Consider the following 21,935-nt stretch of genomic DNA (forward strand, 5'->3'; position numbering starts at 1 on the left):
GGAAGCTGGAAATGCCCGAGAGTGACATTTAATTATGGAAAAAGATGGTGAGTGAAAAAGATGGAAAACTGAAAGACAGACAGAGAAAGACAAAGATTAAGTGACAGGAAGAGAAATAGAGACAGTGGGGAAGAGCATAAGGGACAGAAACAGAGCCTGAGGGAGAGAGATGTTGAGAAGATAACGAAGGAGAGATGGAAAGTCTGAAGAGAGGGAAATAGAGGCAGAGAGAGAGTGAGAGAGAAAGTGACTAAAGGGACACAGGCACCAGAAATGAGAGACAGGAGTAGAGCAGTGGAGATAACTAAGGACCGAGCAAGCAAGAGAGGAGAGTAGAGGAGATGCTGACTGGGAGACAGGGACAGAGACACAGACACAGAGAAATAAACAGAAACAGACTAAGACACAGAGAGAGACAGAAAGAAAGATATCCAGAGAAACAGGAGGAGGTTGAGAGACAATTAGAGACAGAGACAAGTTAGACAGGAAGAGACTGAGGGAGGAGGGCACAGTGAGACAAACAGTGAGAAGCAGAGACAGGTCAGGGTCTGAGGTCCAGAGAGAGACATGAAGCAAGGTGCCCAGTCCAGGAGCTGAGCAGAATTTGAGACAGAAGCTGATTTGCAGGGGGAGGAGATGAGCATAAAGAGCCATATTTCTTTGACATTTAAAATAACAATATTCACGATGAGGAGAATCACTTATATTCACATAACTCTTTGTAACAAAGCACTTTTAGTTGGGAGTGAGGACGTGTGCAGACACAAGTCAGTTTTATGCAGAACAGGTGCTAAATCCGAATTCCTGGGAATTTCCTCTTTCAAAACAAGCTTTTTCTTGTCCAATAAGTGTATACATCCAGGACTGAGGTGGCCACACGGGGAATGGTGAGGATGTGGGGCTCAGACCCCACCCCTAACCTGGCTCTTCTTTGCTGGACCAAGCCAGGTCTGCAGCTGCTGGAAGATGTTCTGTGGCGAGGTGGAGAGAATTTGGACAGTCAGACTCCAGCACTAGTAGAGAGCAGGAACATGCAAATTAGTATGCAAGTGACAGTGCAAATCACCCAGAGCTTTTTCTCGCTTACCTGGCGTGCTAGGCGGAGGCTGGGGGAGTCTGAGGGTCTCTCAGGTGCCATGTCCAAGCAATGAGAAGCATTAGGGATGAGAAGGGCTGATTCTGAGGGTCCCAAAGGCTGTGTTACACTTAGCACATGCCAGGGGTCTATATCCCCTGGAAAGAAAGGAGAGAATGGTGTGTTGAGCTGGGGCCAGGTAGACACTAAGGAGTCAGGTTCTGATAGCACGCTCACCATTAACAAACAGCACTTGGGTGGCCCCTGGGGTCTGGCCACCATAGTAGGAGTTCGTCTGCGACACAGCCTGGGCTATGGATGAGGCTGAAAACCCGAACACCTGCTCACATAGCTCTAGTTGGGAGGGCAGAGCTGGGACCTGGGAGAAAGGGCATCCAGGGACCTCACAGGTGACATCTGTGGAGAGAGGTATCCATAAGTGTGGAGTACATAGCCAGCCCCCTACCTCTTTAATAATCATTTACAGAGCTCTCCCCACTGATGATCAAGACAGCTCCAGACCCTCCTTTCAATAAGTTCATGGTTCCTGTCAGAGACATACTCAGCCCCAGACAGTGATGGCCCAGAACGATCAGGGCTGTTATGGACAAAGGCCTGGGGTAGGGGTGGGGCCGTCTCAGAGGGAGCACAGTGGGCTCAGGGACAGCATCCTGCAAGGGATAAGACCTTAAGGAATTAGCCGGAGTGAGGCAAACAAAGAAAGAAAAGAGGAAACCGCATGTGCGAAGGTCTAGAGGTGAGAAGGAGCCTGCAGTGCTGAAAGCACAAATTGGACCCCTGCTTAATATCCATAGCTCCTCTGTGCTTTCAGGGTAAATCTAACTTCTCAGTCTCACATTAATTCATTCCTTCCTTCACCATTTATTTGAGCACCTACCAGGTAGTCAGATATATGTTGAACAATATATTGGGAACATAGTGACAACACAACAGCCCCAGGCTTTGCTGTCACAGGACTCACAGTCCAGAGGGGAGATAGGCAATAAAGAATGTATGGTAAGACTGTGGAAAGTGCTAAGGAGAAGAACAAGGAGCTAATGGGGTGGGGCGCAGGGAGGCAGACTTATCTTGAGAGATCTGCCTCCCCTCCTGAGGAGGGGACATCTTGTGTTGAGACTTGAAAACGAGTAAACTGTGTGAAGAGGGGAAGATAAGTAATCCAAGGAAATGTCTGAGGATTAGGAAGATTGGTGTATCGGGCCGGGTGGGGGTGTGGGGGGGGTGGGTGTCAAAATATGCAAAGCCCTGTGAGGAAGTTGCATTGTATGGGTGAAGGGAAGTCCTAGAGACCAGAGAAGAGGCTGGGTCAGGGATCCAGGCAGGAGAGCATGGGGGTCCCTACCAGGACAGCAGAGGTGGGAAGAGAAAGGGGTTGGGTGAACTGCAGAGTTGTCCAGGATAAAGAGTGGGCAAGACTCAGTGATGACAAGCTATGGGGATGATGGGAAGGAGGCATGCAAAGCACTGTTAGGGTTTCTAGCCTGGTAACTGGAGAGGGTAGGGCCATTCCTGGGACAGGCACACAGATGAAGAGACGATTGAAGGGACGATTACTCATGTTGAGGGCTAAGTGTGTGAGTGAGAAGGTGCGTGAGGGCCAAGCACACATGCACGCTCTAGTACGGCTGTTCACCCCACACCCCACACCTGCAGGTTAAACGAGGCCCAGCAGTCCGGCTAGTTGTCCTATGGAAATGAAAACGAGTCCAGATTACCTGTTAGATGGCTTGTCTGGGCATAGCACAGAATGTATGTTTTGGGGGTGAGGGTTAGGCCAGTCACTCACAGTAGCCAAACTCGGTACAGGTCTGGTACAACCACTGCCGGTCGCCAACGCCGGCCACTTGGGTTTCTGTGACCTTCAGCTGTGCCACTGTCTCTGCTCGGGAAAAGCTTAAACACTTCTGACCCAGGCTGTGTGTGACAACCTAGGGGACAATATACATATATACATACATACATACATACATACATACATTCCTCCCTTCCCCCCATCAAGCCAGGGCATGGGGGGATCTATGGATCCCTACAAGTCAAAAGTCAGAAGAGTAAGTCCCTGAGTTCTCCTGGGATTCAGTCGTCAGAGGTGGTGGGGGCCTAGGTCCCTGTGGGTTAGAGATTAAGGTACTAGATGACCAAGAACATCTTACCTGTGAGATCTTGGACATGTGAGAATATCTTAGATCTCAGTTTCCTCAGCTGTGCCTACCTCGAACTATTGTGAGAATTCAATGAAATAATAAATGTGAAGCACACTGCACAGTACTTGGTGCAGAAAACGCTGGAAAAGTGACAGCTGGATTGTAGCTGTGGATTCCGAGGCTGGGAGCCCGGTCTCTAGGAGAACTGTGTCCCCAGGGCTACCGTTTTTCATTCTATAAATACTAATTGAGAGCTTGCTGTGTGCTAGACGCTGTTGCAGGCTCCAGGAAGAGGCCAGAACAAGGTAGGCAAGCTAGATAGTAAGCATAGTCGTTAACATTTGCATACGGTGTGCCAGGCTCCCTGTTGAGTGTTTTCCATGCCCCTACTTCATTTCACCTCCGAGGTCCCTATGAGATGTCATACCCATTTTACAGATGAGGAAACTAAGGTGCAGAAGGCTTTACGCTTGACGAAGATCACACAGCGGAGGTGGAGCAGGAACCCTTGTCTGCCGACGCCTGGCGGTGCTCAGGGGTGCTCACCTGCACTGCCCGACGAAGCCCGCGGTAGGGCGCAGGGCTGCTGCAGTTGCCCCGGTCCCCGAGGAGGAGTCCGCAGAGCCGTCGCACACTCAGCGGCGCTCCCGCTTGCCCATCGTACTGCACTGCCCCTCCCACGAGTGCCTGCAGCGCCCCCAGCAGCTCTGCCTGGTCCGCAGCGCGCCCCAGGGACCCACATGCGCCCAGCTCCGCTCGCAGCGCTGCCTGAGCCGAGCGGCCCGCGCGCAGCCGTCGCTCCACCTCCGCAAAGGCTGCGGACGCAGCAGCCCGGCACTGTTGGGAACGAGAGGCAGCGTTGGCGAAGACTCGGACCCGGGCCCCGGCCTTTCCCTTTCCACGACCTGCATCCTCCCTGGGCTCCCCACTTTCCCGGCGCCAGATTCATCCAGGTGTCTGTTGAACGCCACTCAGACCCGAAGCCCCGCCCTCTTCCGGCTCCTCCTCCGGGTCGTCCCTCAGGCCCCGCCCCACAGTGGAACAGCCTCCTGATAGGGTCGTCTGTCCCCAGGCCCCGCCTCCGTATCAGCCCCGCCCCTGTTGGGTCTCCTCCTTTCTTGGTACCCGGACCCATCTTCAGCTCCCGCCTTCTTCCCGAATCCACCCACCTCTCGGGGCTCCCAAGTCCCTCAGACCCCGACACCTTGCAAGCTTCAACCTTTTCTTTTGGCCCCCATCCTCAAGGCCTCTTCTCTCTCCCTATCCCCCTTGGACTGGGCCCCACATCCTACCTCCAGGGATCCGCCAATCGCAGTGTTCATTAGGCTTCTAGACACCACCTAAAGTCCGACCGCCGGAGAGTATCAGGTGACTCCGACCACTGAGGCCCTCCTCCCCACCCGGACCCACCGCCCGCCATCCTTACATCATTATACTCGGAGAAATCCAGTATGGCCCGCACCGGAGCGGAAGAGGCGACGGAGGCGAAAATGAGATGGGGAAACTGAGGGAGGAGAAGTTGTCAGCCTGGGGGCTTAGGGACTGGGATCCCATATCTTCCCGCCCCTGTGTCACTCACTCGTTGTGTGATCTTAGGCAAGTCCCTACCTTCTATACACGGGACTCCCGTGAAGGCAGATTGTAGGAAGCTCTTCTGGGCGGAAAGGAGAGTGTGGGAGGAGGGAGTGTGGTGGGCAGGTATTCTATTATCTGAGTTGGGGACCCCGGAGTCCAAGTTCCCTCCCCCCAGTCCTCCCAGAGGCGTCCCGGGACCTTCAGCCTGGCCCAGGCAGCCAGGGAGCCGGCATAGGAGCCTCCGAAGCAGAGCCAGGGGCTGGAGAAGGAGACGTTGAAGAGGCGGGAGAGTGCGAGGCGGGCAGAGACCACATCGGCCAGCCTAGGGTCAGAGGGGAGGCTGGGTCAGTCCCCAACACCGGGAATCCCTGAAAATTCCCCCATTGTGTAGGCGGGAATGGAGAATGGAGGGAGTCTGGCCAGAAGCTAGGGCTCTTTTCTCATGAGGTATTTCTGAGGACTCCGCATGCCCACAAACTCATTTCTTCATGAGTGCCTAGGTCAGGGGAGACCCATCTGGAAAGCCTCCACCATTCTCTTCCAGACTAGGTGCGAGAGGGAAAACCTCCAAGGCAGTTTGGGTGAAAATCTAGCCTGTAGGAGAGATCAGAGAGTTAACTGGGGAGCCAGAGCCAATCAGACCTTGTGGCCATTGCAAAGCTTTTGTCTTTACTCTGAGTGTGATGAGAGATATGTGAAGGATTTGAGCCGGGAGAGAGGTGATCTGGTTTATGCTCTAATGAGCACTCTGCTTCATCTGGAGAATAGACTGGAGGGATCAAGGGCAGAAACAAGGAGACCAGTGAGGAAGCTCTGTCATCCAGGTAAGAGATGCTGGTGGTCTGGACCAACAGGCCATAGTGAGACAGCAAAACGTAAGAATACAGTGGAAGGGGGGGTTGGGGGAAAGGGAAGGAGAGAGACCCAGAGATGGGGAAAGAAAGAACAGGACACTGAAAGACAGAGACAAAAACATGGGACCAGAGACTCAGAGGTCAACTTCGGGCAGTGGAGGAGAGAGACACAGATGCAGAGATGCCAAAACACAGACATCCTCAGTCCCATGACCCCAAACACTTTCCCTACCCCTACTCACGCATGGCGGCTGGACAAGAAGCGGAGCTGGGCCACATCGAGCCCCTCAGCGGGTATACTCAGGCCATAAAATCTATGTTCCAGACCTATCACCAGGGCCCCCCAGACTGGGGCCAGGGTTGCAGGGTGCCCTGTGAAGCGTCCAGAGGGGGTGTGTGTGAAGTGGGTGTCAACTCCTGCAACCCTCAGACCTCATAGCACTGCAATATGCAACTCCCCTTCCTGGCCTCCACCAGCTACTCATCTATGTCTTTCCTCACCCTTGCATCTTACCTCTCATCACTGAGCCAGGCCCAAGGCTGCCTTCGCCCCCCAGATGCAGGAATACAGGCCCATCCTGGCTGGTCCAATGTTGGTCATTTACCCAATACCGCTAAGAGGTAGGATGGGGAAGAAGAAATGGGTTTGTGAGAGTTCTGACCTGTTCTTTATTCCCTGTTCGCTCCAGTCTCTCTCCCTAATGGATCTCTGTATACCTATAGTATCTGAAATAGGCTTGTTTATTTACGTGTTCATTTCTCTCCTCTTTGTCTCCTCATCTAGAATGTAAGATCTACAAGAGCAGATATTTTTGTCAGCTTTTTCACTCTTATATCCCCAGGGTCAAGAATAGTGGCTAGCACTTGGTAGGCACTTGCAATATATTGAAATAATAATTGTAGAATAAGTAATGAATGCAGATGGATTTAGGAATAGGGCCTACGTGAGATGACCTCTGGAGACTGTGGATAGAGTAGGTGTGAAAAATGGTAAATCTGTTCATTCATTCAGTAGATACCTTCAAGTGCCTATTGGTAGCCAGGTCTGGTTCCAAAGATGGTCCAGATTTTTGCTCCATACTGAGACTTGGTGGTGGGTTTAGTGTGTAATCTGAAGGATGCGGGGGCGGTGTTGAGGGGCAGTGAGGGAGTGAGAGTGAATGACAGGGAAAAGGAAAGACTGAAGGACAGGACCTGAGGGACAAAAAAAGTGGGAGGCTGAAGAAAAGAAGGGGAGATTAGGAGTTAGAGGGCAAATCAAAAAAACAGAGGGGCTAGACTAAAGGGCCATAAGTGATTCTGACAGCAGGCATTGGATAAGACTGAGGGGGAGAGGGATGGGGAGACAGAGGTGTAGAGATAGGAACGGAAAACAGAGACCGAGGGGCAGGGTAGGGAGACTAAGGAGGGGGGCAGGGGACACAGTGGTTTCCCCCTCTCCGGGCCTCACCTGCAGGAAGGATCGTCTGTCGGAGGCATTGAAGGGGTCCAGTGGTTGCTCCAGCCACCCCTCTTTTGGGAGGGCCACACCTCCTGTGTCCAGGCTCAGGCCCAGGCCAGAGCTCTCCTGAAACCGCTGAATGTGCTCACCTAGGCGCCTAAGGAGGGAAGCTGTGGGACATGGAGGGGAAAGAGTCAGGCCAGGCCCCCTTAGGACCCCCTGCCTGACACTCAGGATCCTCCTACCTGGAGCTGAGGACCCCCAGAGGGAAACCAGGAGCAGAGGGCCCAGCCACGGGACAGACCCAATGGCCATGGTGTCCAGTCCTCTGTGCAAGGGCTCTAGGTGCTGTGTTCTCCCCGCTCACTCGACTTCATCTAACGTTCCCAGGGCTGGCCCTTAAATTTATAGTCTTTGATCAGGAGCTCAGGTTTCTTTCCAGACTCCTGTCCTGGGACAGGTCAAGCTTCTGTTGGAACCACTAAAGCGAGGCAGGGACGCCAGAGTCTGTATATAGAGACCTGCTGGTGTGGCCCCTGGATATCCAATTACTTCTCTCTCTGCTCCCGATTTTCTCCTCTCTTGCCCCCTGATCTCCCTCCCCACAGGCCCTCAGTCTCCCTGCCTGTGCCTCAGTCTCTTCTTTCCTTCAGTCACCACTTCTTTCTACCTCAGGACCCCCTCTTCCTCTCTCTGCCCTCAGCACACTTTCAGTCCCCCTCAGTTGCCCCAACACTCAGTCTGTCCCTCTCTTTGTTTCTCGCTTCTCTTTCAGTCTTCTCTCTATTTCAGTCTCTCTCTCGTTTAGTCTCGCCATGTCTATTTTCCAGTGTCCCCCTTTTTCTGCCCATCATCAACCCCCCCACCAACCCTCTGACCCACAATCTCACCACGTTCCTTAGAGTCCTTAGAACACTTTGAGTATCTCAGGCTTGCTCCTGCTGTTCTCACTGTGGATTCCTCTTTCTCCATAAACCCTCATGTCGTGCTCCCTCACCTCAGCCAGATCTCTATTCAAAGGTCAGATAGGTCTTCCATGGTCAGCTCTTTACAAATTGTCAAACCTGTAGGTCTCCTTTATTCTTTACTCTTCTTCATAGCAACATCACTATCAGAAGTATACATATTTTATTTATTTATATGGTTCATCATCTGTCTCCCAGACTAGAAGGTAAGCTCCATGGGGCTATGGATTTTCATCTCTTTTGTCCATTGCTAAATGTTGGGTCCTTACTACAGGGTACATAGTGGGCAATCAATAAATGTTTGTTGAGTGAATGACTAATCCATCAACTAATGTTGCTGGTTCTACTCTAAAAATTTATCCAGAATCCAACAACTTCTCCCCACCTCCAGCGCTCTCACTTTCTTCTAGCCACCATCATCTCTGACTTGGACTATCAACAATCCTCTTAGCTTTATCTCTATCTTCAAAATGGACATATTTTACTTCTGGACAATGCACCCTTTTCAATGGTTAAAGCAGATGTACAAGGTATGTTTGATGGGTCACAAGACAGGCTGTTCTAGTTAGCATAAAGTTCACACCAAATCATGTATAAGTCATAATGACTTCCCCATATTGCAATATGTGAGGTGGCAACCTTGTCTGGGTTTGGTTTCAGGGTAATGCTTGCCTGGTAAAATGTGTTTGGAAGAGCCTCCCCCTCTTCTACTTTTTGGACGAGTTTGAGAAGGACTGGTCTTAATTCTTCTTTGAATGTTTGGTAGAATTTACCAGCGAAGCCGTCTGGTCCTAGACATTTGTTTGTTGGGAGGTTTTTGGTTACTGATTCAATCTCCTTGTTAGTAATAGGACTGTTCAGATTTTCTGTTTCATCACGATTCAGTGTCGGTAGGTTGTATATTTCTAGGAATCTATTTCTTCTAGGTTGTCCAATTTGTGGACGTATCATTTAGTTCTAGGTGGGCACAAGAATGTGAAACCTGTTATTTTATGTGAAAAGCGGTAACGTCGTGCCGCATGGCCGGTTAGCTCAGTTGGTTAGAGCGTGGTGCTAATAACGCCAAGGTCGCGGGTTCGATCCCCGTACAGGCCAACCCCTGTTTTTGGCTCTTCAGTTACTAAATAATCTTCCTGCAGGCACTTATCAAATTGGAAATAACCTCGCAGACATAAAATTGGGATTAAATGTTGACTTAATTTGTTCTTCAGCAATGGCACCTACCTTCCTTGTCACCACCCCCTGCTTTCCCCGCCTCCCACCCCCCCCCCCCGCCCCCGGCAAACATAGTCCCAGCAAGAAGTGAAATTTAGATGTTTCAGGTTTGACAAAGGTGCATTTTCATCACTCAATACTTGAAATACAAAACCAAAGTTCATTTAAGGAGGGAGCGATGTTGGTAAGGCACAGTCCCTTTGAAAGAGCTTATGGCTGATGTTTTCTGGGAAGGGGCTTAAGATAGACTTTCGGAGGCTAAGCGGGTTGACATATTCTATGGAAGCATGGTTATTGGGAGGAACTGCTGTTGTTTGGTTGGCACTCAAAGGTATGTTTATTGGAGTGAGTGCATCCCTGGCTGGCTCACTTTCAGAAAGCAGGGGTTGACAGTGATTGGTTGTCATGCAAAAGTATGTTCACAAAACAATTGTCATGGGTAGATTGAATTGGTTTAAATTCAGGTCTGGTGGCTACTTGTCACCACTGCTACAGGACAATCAGTCTTTTCCTAAGTTTGTGATTAGTATGTGTTCTCAATATTTTACTTTGGCATAAAGCAAAGTTAGTTGTTTAAATATCCAAGTAATGTATAATAAAAACACTGATTTTTATTATTAATGACTTTTCATTAATTTTTAATGACCTTGAGGGCATTATGCTAAGAGAAAATAAGTGAGACAGAAACAGACAAATTCTGCATGATCTCACTTACATGTGGAATCTAAAAAACAAAATCAAAATCAAGTTCACAGACACAGAGAAGAGTTTGGCGGTTGCCAGAGGCAGGGGTTGGGGGATGGGCTAAATGAATGAAAGGGGCCAAAAGGTACATATTTCCAGTTATAAAATAAGTTATGGGGATGTAAGGTACACTACGGTAAAATAGTTAATAGCACTGTGTTGAATATTTGAAAGTTGCTAAGAGAATAAATCCTAAAAGTTTTCATCACACAAAGAAATATGTAACAATGTATAGTGATGGATGTTAACTAGACTTATTGTGGTGATCATTTTGTAGTATATACAAATATCAAATCATTACATTTTATACCTGAAATTAATATAAGGTTTATGTCAATTATACCTCAATAAAAATACTGACCAAAAAAGAATTACAATAACAGAACAATAGAAAAACTCTTGTGTATGTCTCTGTATGGGGACTCCTTTCTCTGATATGCCCTTTCTTGCACCCACTACTCACCCCTCCCAATTCACCTCTGACCCAGACATTGACAGGCCTGGATTTCTCCCAATATGCAAAGGCAAGAATCTCTCAGGCCATGTCTTTGCTCATTAGCACATAGTATCTAAAAGGCCAGAGACAGAACCTGGCACTGGATGGACCAATGAAATGAGTGACATATTCGTTTCTCCTGGTTTTATAAAGCAATGGAGGACATAGGTTTTTGAACTCAGTAAGCATTGTGCATTGCCAACAAGGGATGGACTCCTTCTGCATCAATGGTTTTAAGCTTGAGGAGAGTTGCCCTTGGACCTTTTGTGCTTGTATGTTACAGCTGACACAATCCTATTATCATATTATCTCATATTATATATATATGAGATAATATACATATTATCTCATATTATTGTATGGGATGCAGAACCCATAGATAGGGAGGGCCGACTGTAAGGAACTTAATTAGCCACAAATTTTGGTATCTGAGGGGGTTTCAGGAACCAATCCCTTCAGATGCAGATACCAAGTGGTGACTGTATTTATTTATTTTTGTGGCTTGCAATAGATGTTTTATGATGTTTATAAATTACTTCTATTCCAAACCCTACTTCAGGATTTAATTTCATCTCTGGTTCCAGAATCCTTCACAGACTTTCAACACAACTCCCCAAATACCCATCTGAAACCTGTTTTAATGAGTTCTTAAACAACCCAGTACCCCAACCCCGAAGTGTCTGGCAGCGTCTTACTGACCTGGTAGATTATGTACACCTGGCTCAGCACTTAGCACATAGTAAGTACTCAGGAAAGAAATTTCATTAGTGGAGAGTTAGAACTTCTGTTTAAAATACTTCCTTATTAAAACCAATGTCTTGTATTCAAATTCCAAATTCCATATGCTTGCACTAGGGTTTTCCAAATGTACTCCAAGAGGAACTTGTTTCGATATTAACTGTCCTCTGATTCCAAACCTGAAGCCCTTACCTGGACAATTAGATTCAGTGGGTTTGGAATGGGGCAAAACAGTGTTCTGTAGTGAGTAATAAAACATGTACGTTCCACCTTTGTAGAGTCTTGAGACATGGTTCATGAGGCTGCATTCTCACCACCTCTGTTATACCACTTCCTTTCCTCTTTGGTTTTTCTTTCCAGATCCACTAAAAGAAGTGTCTTCTCTTGAGCATAGTGAGTTGGGTCTGGAAAAGTATGTATTCCTGCAGCATCATGTGCTTTTTTTTTTTTTTTTTGTCATAATATTCCTCATCTTAATGTAAGTCCATAAGATCAGGGGTGGTTCAGTGTTTCCCTAACGCTGGTTAAAGCGTGGCACAAACTTGTGATTAGATAAACTAATAAACTAGTGAAAATAAACGTTTTCATTAGTTTTTTCCAAGAAACATTACAAGGATTTGTTTTCTCTCTTTAAAGCTTGGTCCCAGATTTCACGTGTGTAAAATTATTCATAATCCAGGGACTAGGAAGTCTAATTAATTTTAACCCAGTAATACTTGACATGTTAGGTCTGGTTCAGGCCACCGGGATGGCCGAGTGGTTAAGGCGTTGGACTTAAGATCCAATGGACGTGTGTCCGCGTGGGTTCGAACCCCACTCCCGGTAACTCCGTTTTAGCGGATGTCTTACCTGAAAATGAAAATTCCTTGTACAAGTTGGAAAATAGTCCAGCATGTAGATGTCGCTGAACTTCTTTTATCCAATCTGATAGGATCTATCTATAATTGGGTGATTTAGATAGTTTAGATATAACGCAAATATTGACATGTTTGTATCAAAATCCGCTAACTTAGTTGTTTTCTATGTGTTCCTTTTGTCCTTTGTTCCTTTCTTTTATCTTCTTCCTGTCTTTGAAATATATGAGTATTTTACATGATTTGATGATATCTCCAGCATTGCCTTATCATTTGTATGTCTAAAAAAATCATTAGTCGTTTCCCTAGGGTTTTCTATATACAGCTACAATTAATCAAAGTCCACCTTCAAATAATGTTATGCTGCTTCCAGTGCAGTGTAAGAAGCTTGTAATAATATACTCCCTCCTATAGTGTGTGTTATTGTCATAGATTTTGCTTTCATATATGCTGTAACTGTACAATACGTCACTACTACTTTTGCTTAATACAGTCTATCATTTTTAGAGTGAAAATTGGGAAAAAGTATTCCTTATATGTACCTCCATTATATGTACAGAAATGGATATTCATTCTTTTGTATTCCTTTTTCCTGAAGTCCATCTTATAACATTTCCTATTTTTCAGGTCTGATAGTAATGCACTCTTCAGTTTTTGTTTGTCTGGAAAGACCTTTATTTCTTCACTTTTGGAAAATATTTTTTGCTTGGGTTAACAGATTTTTTTTTAATTTCTTTTTTTTTAGCCTCTCATCACTTTAAAATGTCATTCCGTTATCTTCTGGTATACCTAATTTCTGATAAGTCTGCTGTTTTAGATAGATAGATTGATTGATAGATAGGTGATAGATAGATAGATAGATAGATAGATAGATAGATAGATTGGAATTCTCTGACCTTGGAGCTGAGGTTTGATGTACAGGTTTCCTCTGCTATCGGAAAGTAGAGCATTCCTATAAAACCTTTCACAAGCTGAATTGGTGTGAAGTGAAGAAGCAGTTACCTTAGGACACTTCTTGCACATGGATGCACAAAATAAATGTAGGTAAAGCACAGATGCTCACAGACACAGTTCAAAGCTATAGCGGCTTGATGCTGAGATGCTGACTGTAGTTCCTGGGGGAGGAGCTTGGTGGTCCCACCCTTGCTGCTCCTGATGCACGCTGCCTCTATAATGGCTTTCTACAAAACAGGTACAAACGTAGGTCTTTCCTAAAAATGAAGTGGCAGAAAAGTGAACTTTTGAAAAGTGAGGGATATCTGTATTTCATTATCTTGGGAAAATACTCGGCCATTAACTCTTCAAATATTTTTTCTGTTCTTTTCTCTTCACCTCCTGGGATTCTGATTACAAATATATTAATCAATAATTCTTCAATGCTCTTTTTTTCTTTTTTTTCTTGGTGTTTCAGCTTGGGTAGTTTTTAGGCCTACCTTCAAGTTTATCACTTCTTTTCTCAGCTCTATAGAGTCTACTAGTTAGTCTATCAAAGGCATTTGATAGACTAACTAGTAGACTAGTTAGTCTTACTGTGTGTGTGTGTTTAAATTTAACATATTTATTGGACTTTTAGTTTGCAACAATCTACTGAAATGTGTCATCTGTTTATGTGTTGGGGTAACGTGGGGACCTACTACTTTCCATTGGCATCTGAAATGGGTGCGGTCTCGAGGGACTAAGCCCGTAACCTGTGGGATCTGATGCTATCTCCAGATAAATAGTGTCACAATTGAGTTAAACTGTAGGACACTCAGCTAGTGCTGTAGAATTGCTTGGTGGGGGGAAAACTCCCATGTAGTTGGTGGCCAGAAGTGTCAGAAGCAAAGTGTTCTTGTGTGAGTAGTGAAGGAGACACACAGGAGGAAAGACAGGTTTTTTTTCTAATGCACTTCTCAGCCACACATTCACTCTTTTAGACTACTGTTTGAAAAGGGTTCTGGGCCTTTTAAACATTTATTTTCTTGTGCCAGCTGGCACCGAAATTTTGTCAGTAGGGGGTGCAGGAGAGACACAGTAGGAGGAAAGAGTTTTGCTTTCTGGTTCCAGGAGCTCCTGCAGCCGTCAGCATCTCCAGCATCCAGCTCCATTCTACTGACTTCCAAAATAGTAGAGAAAAGAAACTGGATATTCACAAATCCATTCACAAATATTTATTGACCACATCATGTGTGGTAAATATTCCAGGATGCAAAAAAGAATTAACGCTGTTTGTGGGGATCATACAAAATAAAAAACAGTGGTTTCCAGTAACTGCTGTAGCTCTCATTGCAAACTCTCAGATGGTAAAGTCATTGATTAAAGACAAAATATTCAATGATGTGCAAAGCAAATCACTGTTAATCTCATTGCATATGAGAGGGGCATTGTCATCTGATGAGAATTCTGAACTGTTTGGTGTCCAAATAATAATTTACAGTGCTTCATTCATGCCATGTGTGGAATGATTTTTCATGCAACTTTTTACATACTCCATCCAGTCTTTCCCTCTTTTCTTTGAAAACTTCCAGTGCCTGCCACCTTCAGAAACCACATCTATAAAGTAAACATCAGGCTCTTAGTTCTCCACATCATACAGCAATTGAACAACTCGGGTTTGATCAAGGATCAATTCCCCAAACTGTGTTCAACAAAATGAGGGCTAACAATTTTCAAAATTATAAAACCTATGGAGACAGCTCCACCAAATTGCAATCCAGGATCTTTTGTTTACTAAGCACGCTCTTCAACCAGCCAACCCACAGAGCCCTCTTGAACAGAAAAAGAAAAACAGTAAAGAAATATAGTGTGAGAAAGTTTTCATTTTCACATACAAAGAATTGCGTTTGGAGAAGAATACAGATATTTTTTGAAGTAAAGAACAAACAAATTCTTTGGAATATGACACTGCCATGGCGTCTGCTTCAAAGAACCACATCCTTGGCAAACTGATTACACTTTACTGATGTTGCTACATCAATAACCGCAAGAAGGTGTGAGAGTTAACAAATAATATCACATAATAAGTAAGTTTAATTTTTCTAGTAGTCACATTTTAAGAAGTAAACAAGTGGAATTAATTTTAATGTTTTAACTCCTAATATTATCATTTCAACATGCAATCAATAAAAAATTAATGAGATATTGTACATTCTTTTTTTAAAAAACTAAATTTTAAAAACATGTGTTAATGGCTATTGTTTTGGACAGGGCACTTCCACAACATTCTGGGGGAAAGGAAAAAATACTCACTTCACAGTATAATCTCTGTAGATTTTTTGGGGGGGGCAGGAACGTTCCCAATATGCAGAGTTTTGAAAAAACCTAGCTTATCTCCTTTAAGTCCAAGAGTGATTTGATTATTATATCAAAGAAAGGTCTTTTTGTTTATTTGAGAGGGAGGTTGAAACGGACTTCTTTCTAAAACAAGCCTCCACCACCACCACCAAAAAAAAAAGTATTCAATGAAACACGTTTATAAAAGAGAAAAACAAACCAAAAATCTTGAGAGTAGAAAAGTCGGTTATCTTTGTTGGGTAAAGCCTGGTGGAATAATACTAAAGTTGTGAGCGTCTCCATATAGATGTTCTATTTTTTTTTTCTTCTACCGTGGAAGTTCCCTGTTGATGTTAGCTGGAAAAAGTGAGTAATAAAATACAACGCACTAGTCCAGTACTGCTTAAAGTATGGTTGGCGGAATAGCAGCAGAAGCATCACCTTGCTAAAAATTCATGGGCTGCATCCTAGTACCAATATAGAATCTCTGGGAGGGAGGGCGGTGAAGCCTAGAAAACTGGGCTTAATACTTTTTCTTAGCGATTCTTCTCCGCGCTAAGATTTGAGAAGTATTTACATCAGGAAGTTCCAAATCCTTTGGACCTTTCTTCTCTCCCCACCCCGCTCCCCTTTTAATTCGGTAACAGCCCAACAGATGAGGTATCAAACGAGGTCTAGACGCGTGGCAGGTTCATTCTTTCGGTTGCCGGCACCCCTCACAACGCACATTGTCCAGAGTCAATCAACTTTTGTAAGATAAATACATGAATACCAACAAATGAAAGTCTCCTTTGCATGTTTTTGTTCCTTTCCCAGCTTCACCTTGATTTCCTTCCCAGGCTCCTCCACTCGGCCCCAAGCGTCTGAAGTCACGCCCCAGGAAGACCTAGAAAGGAGATCCAGCTGTTGAAAGAGACACCACCCCCAAACTGCCACTTTCCTCTCCTCCTTTGACACCGTCGCCCTCTTCTTGTCTGTTTAACTTTTGTCTAGGATCGCTTACAACTCGGAACACTTTCTTAGTCTCTGTCTTCGGCGGTGAGGCTGCCGCGCTCTTCTAGTTGAGATCCGGAGCTGGGCGATGAGATAAGAGTCTGAATAGCTTTCTCGGGTGTCAGGGCAGATCTTTGCCAAGATCGCTGAATTGAGGGCCTAAGGGGGACGCTATGATTTCGTTTGTCCACAGAAGTGGCTTTCCTGCTTCAGTTTCTCCAGCTGATGTCCCTTCTTTTTCCTCTAGGACCGATGCTCAGAGACAGAAAGTGTGCAGGGGAAGAGCCTGAAGAGTGAGAGCCCTGCCCAACGGGGGAAAAATTAATGAAGAAAATACTGGTCAGACTTTGTTTCTTTTCTTTGACACTTCTTTGATCTTTAAAAACTAAGATATACTTCACAGTCTATAATATTCACATAAAAGTGTACAATTCAGTGTTTTTGAGTATATTCCCAGAGTTGTGCAACCATCGCCATTATCGAGTTTCAAAACATTTCCATCACCCGCAAACCAACTCTGTACCCTTTCCCCAGCCCTTGGCAACTACTACTGCCGCTATGGATTTGCCTATTCCGGACATTGCATATAAATGGAATCATACAACATAAGGCTTTTTGTGTCTGGCTTCTTTCATTTAACATGAAGTCTTCAAGTTTCATTCATGTTGTAGCATGTATCAGAAATTCATTCCTTTTTATGGTCAAATAATATTCCGTATTTAATTTTTTAAAGTTGTCTTTCTAAAGACCTTTCTGTCAACTCCCCTTCTCAGTATCATTAAAAGAAACGAGATTAAAAGGACATTTCAGAAGAGAGACAACCTACGCATCCATTCAGACTTAACGGACAGCCAAAATTGCACTGTGTGGCGGGCCCCATGCAAGGCGAAGAACCAGATCGAAGGACGTTAAGAATTTGTTATCAATTTGAAAAATGTACACAGAGACATATTTTTTCCTAAAAGACAAGGGCAAGTCGAGCCAGCCAGGAGTCGAACCTAGAATCTTCTGATCCGTAGTCAGACGCGTTATCCATTGCGCCACTGGCCCCCCTTGTTATAATCCTGTCTATTACTCATTATTCACTAGACTCATTGAGAAAACGGTTGATTCATGACACAGATGGAAGTTAGTTGTACAAGAAAGACCTATGGATTCTACTAAAACTGATTGGTTATCCTCGGGGTCAATTTGTATAAGTTACATTCACTTAAAATATTTATAATTATGAAAGAATTTTCTGCCTTGGAGCATCATGTATGTGATAGAACGACTGTGGTTAGCATTTTCCCCCCATTTATGTGCGTGATTGTCTGTATTGTTTCTACTTATGAACGCTTCTTTAACAGTCGGTTCATCTGTCCATTCATCAAGTCATTTCATTTTCCTTTGGCACTTACTGATGTTGAGTATGGGTCAAAAATTAGTGATCCATTTAATTTTCAATTTTGATATAGTGAAAGAGAAAGTGGAATAAAACACATTCTTGAGGTATTAATCATATTTTTCAATCTCACTCTCCAAAGAGCTGAAACTCTTTACACAGGAAATAATTTCAGACTCTAAGCAGCAGAAAAACATTCCGAAGCACCCACCCTCCCAAATTAGGCGAAATGGGGGTAATAATTTAATAAAGGTAAACACTTTAAGAACCAAATTCATATAGGAACTTAGAAGTTCAGAGTTAATATAATTATAAAATTAGAGAATACCAGTATCATTACATAAATTGGCTAGCTATATTTAAGGGCTCAATGTAGGCGAAATAGGTATGTGGAGATACAAAAGTGTTTATAAGTGAGGGCAGTTCTTTGAGCGAGAAGTACAATAGTTTGGGTCCGAGTGCAGTCACGGTGCCCACAGCCTTTATCCGTACTCTTCCCTCGTTAGATTTATTGCGTTGGCGCAAGTTGTGTATCTTCTCTTTGTCTCGGTTTCCTCATTTCTATAGTACAATGTTTTAAAGAGCGCTCACACACACACACACACACACACACACACACACACACACAGATATTTATGATCCTAGACCTTCATGGTTCTCACTAGACTGTTTTGTTTTGTTTAAATACCAGAGAACTCTTTAAGGAAGCTACCTGCATCGCCATTAACAGAGCGGGGAATTTTATTACAGATTTTTTAAAACAGAATTTCTTGTTTCTCTTTGCCTTTGGGACCTGCTGCTACTTTTAGATTTAACAGAATGGATACAAAACAAGCAGCTGTTTTGAGCGTTCACTAAGTCTCAGGCTTCCCGGGTACTGAGGGGTAGCTGCAGATAGTTGGGCTGAAGGAAGCCCCGCCCCCGCGCTCAAGTGATTCACAGGTGCCCGCCCAGTTTGGGGGAGGATGGAAGAGCCAAAATACTGAGAGTGTACTAGGGACGGGACGGAAAGCTGCCTTCTTACTCCTCAGTTTGTTTATGTAATAAGACGAAGATTGAGAACCACACTGAGAAAGTCATTTCGTAATTTGAGTGGAAAAGCACCGAGAAACGCTGTGAGCAGGATTTGAACCTGCGCGGGGAAACCCCATTGGATTTCGAGTCCAACGCCTTAACCACTCGGCCATCACAGCTTGCATCCCCATACTCTATTTAGGAATCTAAAAAGACCATACAGGTCCCTGATTTATAATCCTGCTTACCAATTCTGGCCATCCTTGCTTATTTGGCATGTTTACTTTAAGCAGTACGTGAAAGGAGATCACTTCTCAAGTCCCCTCATCAGATCTCTCCGCTCAGCCTCATCCAACTTGTCCCCATCCTGCCAGGCTCCAGGCTGCGAAATCTCACCTCCTTGAGAGAAGGCAATATTCCAGCAACACAAGAATCCTTGATTTTCTAAAATTTTCTACAGTCTTCATGGATTGCCTGGTTTAGCTTCATACTTGGCATTGAATGAAGTAAGAGTTGTATTAAGTGTGTCTACGATTCTGCTCATTTGTGTTCTCCACAAATACACTATGCCTTACTGCTAGGAGGACAATGTGGCAGGATCTACCAATATTTCAAATGCATATACTCTTTGATACAGCATTTCCACAAATGTAAAACATAGACTTGAACACATGAGAAATTATATTGTGTTCTAACATTCTCTGCAGCATTAACTGTAATGGTAAGATTGAGAAAAACCTAGTTAGTCAGAACTATTAATTAGATAAATTATGGCACAACTACACAGTGAAATGCTATGCATATTTAAAACAAATTGATAAAGATCACTATGTACATACATATGCTATAAAGTAGAAGCAAGGTTCAGAGCAATCTCTATAGAATGATACTATTGGAGATATATTTGTGTTAGATTGTATATGCATTTTACAAAAACAAAACAAAGCAAAAAAAAAAAAAAAACTCTCAAGGATAATCAGTAAACTCACAACAAAGTTCCCAGTTGAGGGGCTGGAGACTAAGGAGGTGGAATTCTTTGGAAGCAGGAGGAAGAAATTTACTGCATGTCACATTAGACTTTAGATGTTACCTATTTAAAAAATCAAATAAAGGCTCAAGAAAACAGTATAAATGAGGAAGTGGAGGAGAAAAGTTTTCTTACCAGAGTTCTCCTCTGGAATGGTGACTAGCCCTTCCTTTCTGGAACTCAGCAATAGTCAGCACTCTGAAGGAGGCCTCACTTCGAGCCTCAGAAGGAGCTAATCACACAAATAAGATTTGAAGCCACTCAGGAAGCCTGAGGCAAAAAGGCAAGAAGGTTCTGGAATGCTGTCCAAGTCTAGCCCTGGACACACAGGGCACGGGAGACCTGGGAGTCTCTAGGAGAATCACCTGATCCAAGATCAAACGATTCTGGAATGTTCTTCAGACACTGAATGGGATCTTCCATTTGTGAGCAACCAGGACCAGCTCAGTAGGTCAGACCCACCATCTTCACACCCTGACTTCAAAGCCCTTGATTTGCTCTAGGATGTTCTGAAGGAAGTGGAAGAATTAGCAGAATTTAAATAGCTTAAACTTCCTCCTTTGGGTCTAGAAATACAACTTTAAAAGTTGTTTTTGTGTGTGTCTTGTTTTGTTGATTTGTTTTTTGCAGAGAAAAGAGCATAGCTCTCTTTTTATTTTCTGTCTTGACCAGAGTGTAGTTCTTACAGCGGACAGTGCCCAGGAGTTGTTTTCACGGGAAATCCTTCACTCACTTCATAAGTGAGTGAAGTGACTCTATAAATCTCCAGTTTCCTGTCCCCAGTTTTGTCATGTAAACAGTGCACAGTTCTGGAGGTTTTATAGCTCTTCCAACAGAACACTTTGGAGAATTAAATAATCTTGGGGTGAAGACTGTGAAATCCACTTACAAATGAAAAAGCTCTTTTGAAATTTTTGTGTTTCTTTCTCAGCTAGATCTTGATTTTCTTCCTAGTACTTCTACACTACTAAGGAATTCACCCCCAAGTAGAGGTGGGGACAGAAAAAGGAGGTTGTTTAAAATAACGTCGTCCAAAAGCAGTCACTGTTCATCCTGTCCTCCCTGTGTCCACCTTGGGAGTTTAACTTTTGTCAGGGATTCTTTTCAGTTCTAAATGGTACCACATTCTTCTACACATCAACATTCCCCCAGGAGATGTTCTTTCTCTTTCCTCCTGGATTGACGCCTGCGGACTGGTATTTTCTTTAAAGCATCTTTGATTTTAAAATTTGTCCAAGCGTCTTTCTCAGTCAACTTCCTTTCTCAATTTCAGGAAGAAATGGGAGGTAAAAAGATATCTTAGAAAATGCCTCCTTTGATGGCTACGAAGACTCTTTCAGACTCAACTGACAGTCAGGACTGTATGGTGGGGCAGCACTTCTGGATGTGAAGGATCAGTTCAGGATAATTTCCTTTCAAAATGTTTTAATAATTGGTTTCAACATCACCCATTGGCCACTGGCCTCCCTGCACAAAAAGTCAATATCAACTTATACTTGACTAAACATAGTTGAAGTCAGAAAAGGAAATGGATGTTTTGGTGATTGCTATAGACTGAACGTGCCTCTCTCCCCCAAATTACATTGAGACCATCTCAGTCCCCAATGAGATGGTATTTGGAGGTGGGGGCTTTAGGTCATGAGGATGGAGTCCTCATGAGTGGGATTAGGTCCTCATAAAAGAGATGTCAGAGAGCTCTTTCACCCTTTCCTTCATCTGAGGACAGTGAGAAGACTGTTGTCTATGAGACAGGGAGCCAGGAAGCAAACTTTCACCAGACTGAGAATCGACACTAGTCTCCGGAACCGTGAGAAATAAATGTTTGTCCTTTAAGCCACCTGGTCTATGGTATTTTTGTTACAGCAGCCCATATGGACTAAAACTGGGATAGAGATGCAAATGAGGCGCACAGGACTGAGCCAGTTCTGGAAAGGTAGGCCCATTCACTTGTGATCAGTTTGCACAATATACATTTGCCTACAGTGTTCATATTTAAAACAACAAAAATCAGCTTTCAACTTTAGAACATATGGTAAGGTGGTGAAGGTCTCTGTAGACTAATTTATAACATATGATTGAAAAGCTGATATACCCCTGAGGTAGGGTAGGTAAGATGTACTGTTGGATCAGCCAGCTGAAGGCTCAC

At 44.4% G+C, this 21,935-nt stretch overlaps 1 protein-coding gene and 4 non-coding genes across 5 annotated transcripts; 2 read left to right on the forward strand and 3 right to left on the reverse strand.

Annotated features, from left to right (window-relative positions):
• Nucleotides 1-902: 902 nt before the first annotated feature.
• On the reverse strand, nucleotides 903-7,422 carry PRSS16 (serine protease 16). Its single transcript, XM_030849705.2, has 12 exons — nucleotides 7,353-7,422; nucleotides 7,117-7,277; nucleotides 6,181-6,280; nucleotides 5,909-6,038; nucleotides 5,011-5,134; nucleotides 4,664-4,741; nucleotides 4,530-4,577; nucleotides 3,784-4,074; nucleotides 2,883-3,024; nucleotides 1,313-1,492; nucleotides 1,088-1,233; nucleotides 903-971 (listed from the first exon to the last, which is right to left on the reverse strand). Exons 1-12 carry the CDS (start codon nucleotides 7,420-7,422, stop codon nucleotides 903-905), a joined length of 1,539 nt encoding a protein of 512 aa, XP_030705565.2.
• A 1,671-nt stretch (nucleotides 7,423-9,093) lies between these two features.
• Nucleotides 9,094-9,167, forward strand: TRNAI-AAU (transfer RNA isoleucine (anticodon AAU)). Its single transcript has one exon. It is a non-coding gene; the product is annotated as a tRNA-Ile (tRNA).
• Nucleotides 9,168-12,007: 2,840 nt separating this feature from the next.
• Nucleotides 12,008-12,090, forward strand: TRNAL-UAA (transfer RNA leucine (anticodon UAA)). The gene has a single exon. It is a non-coding gene; the product is annotated as a tRNA-Leu (tRNA).
• Nucleotides 12,091-17,341: 5,251 nt separating this feature from the next.
• On the reverse strand, nucleotides 17,342-17,414 carry TRNAR-ACG (transfer RNA arginine (anticodon ACG)). Its single transcript has one exon. It is a non-coding gene; the product is annotated as a tRNA-Arg (tRNA).
• A 1,445-nt stretch (nucleotides 17,415-18,859) lies between these two features.
• TRNAS-CGA (transfer RNA serine (anticodon CGA)) lies at nucleotides 18,860-18,941 on the reverse strand. The gene has a single exon. It is a non-coding gene; the product is annotated as a tRNA-Ser (tRNA).
• Nucleotides 18,942-21,935: the final 2,994 nt, after the last annotated feature.

Source organism: Globicephala melas, chromosome 11 (assembly GCF_963455315.2).
Source record: "Globicephala melas chromosome 11, mGloMel1.2, whole genome shotgun sequence".
NCBI classification, from domain to species: domain Eukaryota; kingdom Metazoa; phylum Chordata; class Mammalia; order Artiodactyla; family Delphinidae; genus Globicephala; species Globicephala melas.